Source organism: Cariama cristata, unplaced genomic scaffold, assembly GCF_000690535.1.
Source record: "Cariama cristata isolate BGI_N322 unplaced genomic scaffold, ASM69053v1 scaffold20935, whole genome shotgun sequence".
Taxonomy (NCBI): domain Eukaryota; kingdom Metazoa; phylum Chordata; class Aves; order Cariamiformes; family Cariamidae; genus Cariama; species Cariama cristata.
In genome coordinates, this window is record NW_009616121.1 from 41543 (window position 1) to 54104 (window position 12562).

The window sequence follows — 12562 nt, forward strand, 5'->3', positions numbered from 1 at the left end:
ACTCATCTGGAGTCATTCATTATGGCTGATACTACAGAATACTTTTGATCTGCCCTGTACACTTTCCAGACAGAATTATTACAGTAGAAATTGTTTATCTTGAAATTAATTTTATGCTGCACTTTACCATAGCTAACCAGATATGAAAAACAAGGGTGATGTTTCAGAATAGTGTTAAGAAAAACAAGATGTACTCTGAACTGAATTGCTCATGGTATGTTACACAAGAATAGGAACAAATTCCACAAATGATGAGCTTTTTTTCTGCATGATTTTTACTGGCAAACTGAAAGATACAAATGAATAGCCTGAAAATGATTCCACTGCATGTGGTATAATCCCATTAATTTAAAAGAAAATAGAAATAGCTGCTTTTTAAAATTATGCTTTATCATCAGCTTCTATCAAATTTAGCATTGCAATGAAGCGTCAAAGGCAATTCTATGCTCCTGCAGTCTTAGGTCAGCTAAGAGCAAAATGGTTAACTTTTTCCAAGTTAGAGTATTGCGTCCAACATCTGTAATTCTCTGTGATCTGTCAGATTGTACTGTTCCCTGCCCCTTCACACCTCTGTAATGTCCGTTGTGTGTAGGGCACGAGAGTCAGTATTTGTCTCTCTCTTTCTTACTTGTACATGCACATGTCAGAAGAGGTTTTCGTTTGTCTCCCAGAATATTTTTCCTCCTGATTCATGCTGCTTCTGGTATGTTCTGCTTTAAGTTGGCAGTTTGTACTACATTAGTATCACACTCTGGTAGATCTATGTATAAGTTCGTAGTTTATTTATATAGAGCTGGTGAAAACAAGCAATCAATTAATTGATTCTTTACAGTTTTCAAGGTGCAAAAGAGGTTGCTTGATCTGGTATCGAAAGTTGAAGAGAGAATTTTTTGCCTTAACAATAATGCTTAACTCTTTCTAATTTATACAAAACCTTAGTTTTAATTGTCAAGTTCTCAGTTGATGTTGTAGGCCAGCAGTTTGTACTGCCTTCGATTCTGTCATCAGGCACAGAAGAATATTCGTGGAGACCAATTTCGGTTTATTGTACACAATTCAAAGGAATAGATGTGTGAACAAATAGAATGGAGTATCAGTGCTCGCACCTCTATAATAACCCTGACAAAATACACTCTGACAGCCCTACCATACAAAAGCCCTTCAGTGTTAGAAACATTTTGTCGTTACAAAGAGCAACCCTTGACCACTTTTTAGAAGACAGGCAATCCTATCTGAAAGAAACAGGATTCTCTCTTAGACTCCCTCTTAGGCTTCATACGTGCCACGAGTTTCAGGTATGTATTTTCTAGCATGTCCAGATCTGCTCTTGAAATCTGTGATAAGCAGGGGTCAGCTGGCAGGAGGTGAGTTTTGTTTGGTAACTATCTTGTGGTAAGTCCCTTACGTGTTCCCACCTCTGCACGTGCTCTCCTGGATGGGAGCTCAACCTCTAAAATTATACTTTGCATCCAGTACGATACAGCCTGAGGCTGAGGTAGCCACACAGAACTGATCTTATGTGAAATTTCTTTACCCATAATATAGCTGTATCAGTGAAAATCAGATGTAGTCTTGGAATAAGCAAAGTAAAAATACATATCTTACACCCTTGTCTTCATTTTGGAAATTGAAACCAATGAAAGTTGTTCTGTGGTCTAAATCAATAATGGCAATTAACAAAATAAACTTTATAAAATTACGTCAGCAGTCCACAGCTCATGAGCAGACCGCCCTCTCTTGAGGTGTTCTGCTTCACAGTGTATTTGCTCAGCTTATTGATCTTCCTGTGTCATGATTCTACAGAGATGAAATTTTCTTCTCAGTGGAGGGCTTGCAGATGTCAAAATTCCTTTCCCAGAGAAATAATGGATTTTCACAACTAATGAGGGAGAAAGTGGGTCCTGAGTGAGACGTCTTCCATCAACCCTGTTCTCAAACTTGAGAAGGATCTAAGAAATACACACCTTTCTCTTCCTCTTCTATTCCAAATTTTGGAAAGAAAAGTAGCAGAAAAATGACAGCTTTTAAATAAAATATTTATGTATCTTCTTGTTTTCTCTGAAAAAAAAATGAATACTGGAGATCTGTAGAGAAAAAAAATTGATTCTTTTAAAACTGAGGTATGTGGATCCAGCTTCGCTCAGGACAGATCTTTCTTTCTAGTAAATCTGCCATTCAGACTATAGATGGTAGGTGTACTTCTTAACGTACAACAGAAAGGCACTTTCCCTGTGTGTTTATAATCTAAACAGTATAAGCAGAGTGGAAGTGCTGAAAGCCCAAATCCTGTACATACAAAAATAAAACCAGAAAACCTGTCCAAACAATCTCTGGTATATCCAGCATTTGAAATATGTGTTTGACAGGGCGGGGAAAACAGCTTTATGATTACTTCTAGGTGGATTTGCATTTCAGCAGTAATAATGATTTGTCATTAATCCTTCCTCTCAGAATCTAGCTCCTGAAATGAAAATGTACATAGGTAATGCTCATAAAACCATTACATGGCAGGCTTTCCTGTTCTGCTGTGGAATAGATCAGTTCTGCCATCAGTTGCCACGTAATACCTTGGCATTTGATAGCTTTAATGTTGTTTATGACAAAATGGTCTAAGCACATTAGGAAGACTATAGGAAGAGGGAATGAGCTATACTACAGTACGTAATATAGTTAGGTACCCAGCTTATTTGAAAGGATTTTCCAAATAGCTTTATGAAGAGGAAGTAAACTGCAGACCAGCCCTCCTCCCTTTTTCAGCTGCCAACGCTAAGACAAGAATTATCCTTGCATGCCCAAACAGCCATTGAAATTGATTGCAGAAAAGAGTTTTTTTCTGTTGTTGAATTTCATTCCTGTTTTTTTTTCTGAATACGTAGAGACTGCAAGGAAGATTGGAAAGGGGCTATAAATAAAAAGGAAATAGATTTATTTTCCTACTGCCATTACTGAATCTTCAAACAACTCCTCCTCTACTTCTCAGCAAAGAGAAAATGAGGAAAATTAGATTACCTACAATTGTATCTCCAGATTTTTAATTTGGAAACTTACAGATGAAAATTTCAAAGAAAAAAAATCCACCTACCATTTAATTTTGCCTGCCTGAAAACCCCCCAGAAAATAACTTCTATGACAGCCGACCTCAGGCAGTTGAGCCTCCAGTGTGATCCTTACGTTACAAGAAAATGCACTTGGAATTTACTGAAGAGGTCTGCTGTGAAGAAAACAACATGAGCCAGCAGTGTGCCCTTGTGGTGAAGGCAGCCAAACACACCCCGGGCTGAATTCGCAAGGGTGCAGCCAGCAGGTCCAGGGCAGGGGTATTTCTCTGTTCTGCACAAGGGAAACCACGCCTGGTGAACCGTGTCCAGTTTGGGGCTCCCCAGGCACAGCTGTACCCCAGCAAGCCCAGCAGACTCCAAGCTGGGCAGAGGGCTGGAACATTTCATAGGCGAGGAGAGGCTGAAGGAGCAGAGTTTGTTCAGCCTGGAGGAGGGAAAGCTCAGGTGAGACCTTACTGCTGCCTACAGCTGACCCCACTGGAGGGTGCACAGAAGACAGAGGTGTACAATGGAAAGATGAGAGACAATGTCACAAATTTCAGCACAGGAAATTCCAGCTGGACGTTTTTTTTTTTTTTTTTTTTAGCCTGAAGACCATCAAATACTTGAACAGGTTGCCCAGAGAGGCAGTGTGATCTCTATCGCTGGAGATATTCGAAACCTAGCTGGACACAGCCCTGGAGCAACCTGATGTAACCAGACCTCCCCTTGTCCTTTTTAACCTTTGTGATTCTGTGACTCTCTATGTTTATCAATAACTTCTGCTGATGCTGCTACTGATGTGCACATTAAAAAAAAAATAAATCCTTTATTGATCTCTGGTGTTGGTGCATCCTTTGTATGTGAGCATAACTCCACACTTCTCAGACGCCATTTTTGTTCTATAAAGAGAAAGAATTGGTCTTTTCCAAGGTTTTGGTTTTGTTTTTACATCAGGACAGCCATCCAAACACACAACTATCATGGAAAAGAGGCACTAGGATTTTTTACCCTGAGGGTCACATGGACTATCACAAGTGCTGCAGTCCAGAAGGATGGGGCTGCTTGTGAGGTTTATCCTATTTAACTGCAAATTCTGTATCTTGCTTATCAGCACCAAGTGTTGACAAAGAGCTTAGCAAGGGCTGTTGAACCTATTCAGGATCTGTTCAGTGCTCAGCCAAAACACACTTTTTAGTGCTGTGGCTGAGCTACTAGAAATATTTGAGCTTGTTACTCCGGAGCTTAGTTGTGTTTTCTTACACGAACTGCAAGCACAGTAGACATACTATGTATGTCTATGCAATGCAGATATAGATACAAGCTCCGCAATGAAATGTAGAGGAGTGACTTCAAATCGACATTCTGAGATAGCAGCTAATGGGCTTCTTTATATTAGGATTTTATGCTGTTTGGTATCTTCTTAGAAAAACATGCTCTATACATTATGTCATAGCAGTGAGTGCTTCAGGTAATACTGTTAGACATTTAGTTGTATACGATTAACCATGTCTTTCTTTACGTAAATGCATTGGATTCTTTTTTGCATTTATGCATTCAGAAAATTTGAGTTTTTTGGTAAGTAGGAGTTTGAACAGATCAAGAAGCATTTCAAAGCATGTAAGCTAATTTCAGCCTGCTGAAGTCAAGGGAGTATTTACATACCCAAGATGGTAAACATTTTTTTAAGTGTACTAGCTAGCAGTTGTGAATAATTATTTTCTAAACACATAGGAGACTTCCTAGTCTTGATATACCATTCTATATGGTATTTCTACATTATCCATTTGTTTTGGGCAAGAACTTTCTCCGTCTATATCTTAATCTCCAGGATATATTTAGCAAATTGTGATTCTGTTTATTATTTCTATCTGCTGCTATGTAACTAGCAACACATGGATCAACCAGTACTTACTATCAACCAAATTCCACAAAACTGTAGTCACCTCAAACCTTTCATTTCATTTATTGTATACGTAAGCATTCTTCTGCTTTAATAACACCCAGTTTCTATACTGGCTAGAGAGAGGCTCCAGAAAAGTTGAAAACATTGCATCATATGGTAACTTTACACTGTGTTATGATAATTGCTAGTGAGATAATATAGAGCCAACACATTAGAGTACTTCAGGAGAAGAAGCTTCATTTTGGTAGAGAACCCAATCACGTTGTCTTCTGAAGTTAACAGTAATTAATGGAAGTGATTGGCCCATGTTTATGGCAAGAGCTACAATGACTAAAAATAATACTCTTGACCAGGTAGCCTGTAAGCTAGATCATGGCGACATGGAAGAGAGAGATAAAAATCACAATTCTTCAACCGTTTTAAAGCTCTGATTGATTGCTGCAATTCTTTCATTGTGTGTTTTGCTACCTTGGCCACTGCAGCGTGTCTTCCTGCTTGATTACACCTGGAAATGACCCCTTCTGGGAGAAGTAAAGCTTTGGCAACAAGCAGACAGAGGCATCCGAGCTTAGAATCCCAAAGAGAAGGAAGAACTGCAGGAAAAAAAGCTGAGGCAGAAAAATCTGAAATGCCAAGGTAGGAAGCGAAGAATGATCTTTTGTCAATCATTTTTAAGACAGAGAAGCAGCAATGTGTAATGCAGTCTCCTGGCACCAAGAGATCCAGATGGTAAACAAAGGAGACATCTCGTTTTACACAACTGCCCTATACACAATAATGTTTTATGGCTGCTCCTTTCTGGTTATCAAACTCTTTGAACTCTGCTGTTCACCATAAAAGACACAATCAAAAAGTATCAGCAATATTTTTTTTTTTAACAGTTGGTTAAACTTTACACAAGTGAGATATTTTGTATGTATCCAAATGGATTAGAAGGCACTAGTAAAAATATGCCAGTAACCTCAAATCAAGATTCTATAGGAAACAGGACAATTTTCAAGTCTCTACCAAAACCTGTCGAAAGTGTAAACAAATTAAAAAAGCAAAATAAACAAACACCTCAACCAGTTGTAAAACGTAACCAAAAATAGAGTGATAGAACAGAGGTAGTGCTATCAATGTTAAACCTAATGCCTGCTTTACAAGACTTGCCCCTTAATTAGCAGTCAAACACCATGAATAAAGACATATTCTGCCACATCAGAAAGCCTGTGAAAGCATATTGTCACCATAGTAATGTTAGGGCATTTATCAGCCCTGTTAGAGCTTAACAACCAATGATGTTGCTCCTAAAAACTAACTGATAAAAAAAATTGATTGTGCATGTATGAAACATCAATGCAGCACTACCAATTCTTTGATGCAGCTGTATGTGTTTAGAAATTTGAAGCCCAATTCTTAGTTACACTGATGTAAAGCTAAAGTAATGCAGCTGAAGTCAATTACATCAAGCCAAAGCGGTGGGGAATCTACTCTTAAGAATGTGACCAACTACAAAAACTTCATAAATGCAGTTCTTTTTCTGTTGCAAGGATACTGTGACTAATGTCACACGATTAAAGACTTTTAGATCTGCTTTGATTTACACTGGAGCCTGAAGTGATCACCAGCATCAGCCATGGAATCACAAAGATAAAGGTCTGGCGTTATGTGTGAGTCTCTCTTGTCTCAGACTGGGGGCTGTTAAACATACTTTACTCTAAGATGTAATCCCTAGATGTTCTGACTCCAGCCTTTGTAATTTTTTCTTTATATGGAACAGAGAGTCAAAAATCTGATTTATTTTTTTTTGCTATGGCTTCATTGTGTGTAAAGCAGTTGTCTGCTTAGATGTAATTCTCAGTAACAGTTTTCTGTGTTTAAACCTCTAACACCAGTTCTAGGAAGCAAAGTAAGATTTTAAACCAATGCAGGTAAAAGTAGAGAATCTCACTGAAAATCAAACCCACAAGATACAAATACAGCCTCGTTCAGGCACTGGTTATTAAGTTGCTGGGACAGCAGCACTGCACCAAATCCTCCAGTTCCCTTGGAGATCTTGCACTGGTCTAAATACCAGGTTGGGTGCAGCTGCCATACCACTGGCTCTCCCACAGTAAAAAACAGAGCTTGTAGTAAGTCCTATCACACTTCCTTCAGCTTTCTATGTTTTACACTTACACCAGAAGTGAAGGATGCATGTTCTAATCCTGTTGACTAGTGCACAGTGACTTCAACATGGGACAGAAGACTATGCTTCACAGATCTTACTTTAGCACTGGCAATACGTCTTCTTCACATCTGCCTTGAAAAAGACCTTGAATACAACAATGCAGACACCTAAGGGCAGGATGGGGATGGATTAGTTAGTGTTACAAGAGGGAAGAAAGAAAAATTGCTGTAGTGTCAGCTGCTTTTACAGTGATGCTGACTAAAGAACAGAAGCTATAGCAGCCTCACCTATTAATGCTGTAAAAATTACATCAAATCTATATATTAAAAAAAAGTCCAAAACTTTGCTGCAGAACTCCAGAACCACTGAAAAGAGGATGTGAAATGTCAGAATAATAGCTTTATTTTTGTGAAAACTACGTCAGTATGAATAGGCACTTGCTGCGTTTTACAGATTAAGCATAGTTCAATTAACCAGGATGAAAAAAAACTAGATTTTGTGCTGGAGAGAATTCAGGTCATGGCCACAGATCCAGTCATGCTGTAGATCAAAGATTTTTGGCTTCTTTCCTGCAGTTCTTGGTGGTCTGTGGACTGCTTCTCAGTGGTCATTGACATGGGCAAGTTTGTTGATCTTTGCATCAAATTGAGTATAAATTCCTACTAAATACTCTGCAGATCAGAACTGAGGTTACCAACTCCTAAGCTAGACTTCTTGAAAGCATTCCATGAGACCAGGTCTCACATGTGTAACTCTAGCATCTCTGTGTAGAGCTCCAAACCTGCAAAATCCCTGTGTAACAATCCCATTAGGCTCACAGGGCCATGTAGCCACACATCAGGTACCTCCAGGCCTTCTTCTGGGAGCATGTGTGGTAAAAGCTAAGTTACACTTCATAGACCACTTTGTCAAAATCAAACATTATGCATTTGCTCAGAGTACCTGGCAGGCAGAACAAGAAGTAAAAATAAGACAAGTTTGAATTCATATTTCCTCTTATTTACAGAAAATTCCCTTCTCCGAAACTTTAATTTAAAGTCCATTCAATTCTATAAACCCCATCCCTAGTGAGGGAGAAGTTTGCCCTGCTGCCAGCTGCATCGGTTGATGGGTTCTTTTTCTCTCCCCGCTAGCACAGCTGTACTGCTGAATTCCAACTTCACCTCTCTTTGAAAGAGAGCTCAGGTCCTGCTAGTTGCATAGCAATGGCAGATGCATTTCACTGAGGTCCAACACATGTGTACATATCCAGCAGTAACCCCTACGTGGCTCCTGCAGAATGCACAGAGCTGTGGATTTCTGTGGCTATATCATTCCTGACACCTGAGCTACTTCAAAGGTAGTTCAGGTCTGCACAAGTTGCACCCAAACCTCTGACTGCAGTGAAGAAGCAGCACCAGGGCTGTTCTCACACATGTGCACCCCAGACGTCGCTGAGAACAGGCTTCCGTCTCAGCTCTGTGCTGTTAGGCCAGCGCTTTCATTTAAGGGTCATGACTGAGATAGAAAAGACTTGACATCCTCAATGGAGTAATAGCTTTACTCCCTGGTGTCTATCAATAAGGAGTTTTGTCTCCATCCTTTTTTGGCTTTACCTCTCCCCAGTAGCCCTTTGACTTAAACTCCTTGTATTTAGATTGAACAAACTAACATAAATGTGGTATTTATTAAAAAATTACACATATTCCCTCTTTCTCCACAGTATGTAAGAGTATATTTGCTTAAATTATATCAAGAAATACTGATTATAAAAAGAGTTTTTAAAGATTGCACAGGATTTTCTACAGAAACTGATATAATAAGCAAAAGCCAATACCAGAGTGATGCAGAGCTGCAGACCTGCCTGAACACAGCTGCATTAGCACACAGACTCTCCCTTTCCAAGCTTATTAACATTTCAGGTCATTCCACAGTGAATACATATTCTTGTTAGGTATAGCAATGTGCCAGAGGCTACTTTGTGGACTGGAGTAGTACTCTTTCCATTCAAAGTCTGGTCTGATTCTCCAGGTAAAGGAAAAGTGAGCTGTCATGAAACTGAACCACCAGCATGTCTTCAGAAAACTTCTGTGAGACTTTGAGAGCATGAAGGAAAAAGTTTCTGCCACAGTGGGGGAACTGGTGTGAATTTCCTATCTTAGTGACAGTCAATTTAGCAATATCCATGGACAGGCTGACTTAAAGTGACTGCCCGGCAGTATTAAATTCCCCCTAGTAGACCAACTTATCCCAGTGGTTTACAAAAATATCTCCTTGGAATGCTTCCAAACATACCAGACATGCTGGCCAGCTAATTCTCCAAAACAGTCCTCAGTTAGCCACTTCCAAACTCCACGCAAGAATCAAATAGCCTCACTTGAACACTATGCTACGTTCCTTTGATCAGAGTCATCACCTCCCTCTTTAGGTGCAATTATGAGGAAAAGTCTTTTTCTTTTAAAAGAAAATAAAATTCATAGAGTCTTCAAACAAACAGACCCTGACACAAGAGAGAAATCCCAGGCCAGAGGGAGAAATGCCGTTACTGCTTCTTCATAAATATTGACAACATGTTGCTTTAGGCAGCACTGGTGCAACAAGCAGAACATTTCTTGTGTGCCACACTATTGTTACCTTTGGGAAATGATCTGAAAGTTTGAGTTTGCATTGACCTAGGTGCCCTGGCACTGGTAGATAATGTAGCTAAAGCCAGTATCTCATGGCTTCTGGAGAACTCCTGTCCCCTTCTGCCCCCTCCATTTCAATGGTTACCACCCCTGCAACAAGCTGTGCTTGTATTTTAGCGGTGATGGATCACAGCCCAGCTTCTTTCTGTGAACTCGTCAGGGAGCTGCGTTTAGGGCTCCGGTTGCCTTCCTGTGAACTGTGATAGTCAGCACGCATGGCCTCCCCTCCTTCCACTGCCTCTGCTACAAATAGCTGCAACCTTTAACCGACGGACAGGACGAGCAGCAAAGGGAAATAAATAGCTCGAAGTGCCATGGCGAGAGTCAGAGCCTCAGCTCGGATGAGTCAGCAAGCGCCAGCTGTACCAGCTATGGGACTGGCTTTGTTTGTCCATTTACAGTCTGCAAGCCAAAGCACAATGGAAAACTTCCCAACTGCTTGTCACTATTGTAATACAAGTGAAATAGCTAAATCTAAAGCTTTGTCTGACAACAGGGAGCATGCGCCTGCCTTCCCTTCCCCACTCCATGAAATGTTTCAGAAGCCTGGCAGCTCTAGGACCTTTTTCAGGACTTCTGTGTTCAGGAGCGTGTCCTTTTCCCTCCTGGCAGTACATCAAATGTTGTTACCACTATAGTATTTCAATGCTGCTAAACAACGCTTGCAAACATCCACTTGGACTCTAAGTAGTTCTATTAAATTTTATGCAGTCTTTTAAATCTTTCTTTCCCTGATCAATCATGCAGAGAGATTTTTGTTTACATTGACTTCTAGGAATGGGTTTTCATTGTACAAATACATGCAAAGACATTTCTCAGTAAAGAGGGTGTTGGCTATTTATTGATTCTTAGCACCAATGTTTCAGTCATTTAATTAGGAAACAAAAACAATGCAGTGTGACCTACACACCAAATAAACAGACTGAGTGAATGCTGGAAACACAGGGTTTGAAATACATGCAAGACTGAAATTTGTTTGCATAAGCTGTTGTAAGAACAATGCAAAAACCTATCTTAATAGAAATCAGTTTTGACAAAAAAGACAAAAATAGGCCAAAATCATTCCCTATCTTATTCACAACAAAGATTACAGTCAGTGATTTGTTAGTATTAAGTAGCTTAATCACTGCTTAATGCTAAGAAAGAACATCTTATTGAATACCTGGGAAAACATGGAGGAAATTTTTTCTTCTGATGTTTTCTCGCCCTTTCAATCTTATCTGACAGTATGGGAAACTTTGTCACTTATCTTCAGAGGATGACAGATAGAGTAAGAAAAGTCTTGTGGAGCTTGAAAAGCTAATTTACTACATACAGATCATAAAAACACATTCTTACCTCATTTGTAAGACACCTTCCTCTACAGACTCTTGTTAATGATAAAAAAAAACTACACAAGAGAAGACATGCTCTAGTGTCTCTTAGCTGGTTACAGATCACATACACTATATATTGTTCCAATGCATTCTGAAGAAAAGTTCTGCTAATGTAACATTTATCTTTTTGCCAGTGAGGAAATTCACTAATCTACTTTCAAAAATTCAACTTGCTTTGGTATTTAATTAAAATCAAATTCACTGTGTGCATATTTGTATGTTGCAACTCATACAATATTTGAAAAAATGTAAACGAGGAATAAAATAAAGAGACATTCCAGGATTTTTCCTTCTTTATCAGAGTGCTAGATAAGCTTCCATAATTCTCAGTCCCTAAGCAAGCGCATAGTCAAACTGGCCTTTCTCCAGTCCATCAAGTCCATCAGCCCAGGTTGAAGTTGGCATACTCTGATAGGGGTCTAGGAGAATTCGGAAGCAGCGAACAATGAGGATTCCCAAGAAGATAAACAATAAAATCACAAAGGCAAATGTTGTTTTCTGTTCCAGGGTCATGCTAGAACTTGGTGTCATGTTCCCAGATGGCACCAAAGTGGCAGTGAATATGTCTCCATCCATCATCCAGGGAGGCTGAAATGAATAATCCCACAGTCGTCTTCTTTTCATTGTCAGTTTGCTGAGGTCAGAGTAGAAGCCATTTAGGTGCACTCTGTTATCTGTAGGGCAAGGGGGAAGCACTGTTAACTGTGAATAGCCCTTTTGTTTGTTTACTTCAACTTTATCCTAATGGAAAAAAACAAGGTAGAAAAGAACTTGACAGCAGGTCAACTTGACAGAACTTGACAGCTTGCCTCTGCGTCATACATAAGAGACCTCTTAGAAATCCTGTACCGTTCTGTTGGCAGTGCAGAACCCAGCCACTGATATTAAATGCCACTAGACCTTGGCCTGGCAGTAACCTCTCCCTACCCACCATATCATTTGGACTGGGGTAGAACATTTCTTTCCTGTAAGAGGGAAAACAAGGGGTTTAATCACACCATGCCAGTGGGTAGCACACAGAAATGGCAAATTGCATGCCTTGATGCAGGACAGGCGAACTGCAGTTGATGCTGCTCTAAGCTGGGGGAGACATATGTACTTATGGTTTTATACACATTGACCAAAAATGTTTTGAGGTGGGATGGACCAGGATCCGCTGCAGGCCAATAAAATGCACATGTCCCCATGATGGAAGGCAACAACTGTTCAGTGCCTGTAACACCGCAGCACCTACAAAGGAAAGGCATAAATTGTGTTTGAAATGAGAAAAGATTTAGGAAGGTAGCCTGAAGTCAAGTAGTAATATAGCTCAAGGGCAAATGCTTCCTCCTTTTACTTAAAATCAGAATCAGGCTTACAAACATAGTTAGCAAGAAAATGTTTTTTATATCACCAGCTCTGCCACATCAAAAGAATCACCAGGA

At 39.8% G+C, this 12562-nt stretch overlaps 1 protein-coding gene across 1 annotated transcript; it reads right to left on the bottom strand.

Annotated features, from left to right (window-relative positions):
- Nucleotides 1-11471: 11471 nt before the first annotated feature.
- On the bottom strand, nt 11472-11762 carry CTXN3 (cortexin 3). The gene has a single exon (XM_009700075.1). It carries the CDS (start codon nt 11760-11762, stop codon nt 11472-11474), a length of 291 nt encoding a protein of 96 aa, XP_009698377.1.
- Nucleotides 11763-12562: the final 800 nt, after the last annotated feature.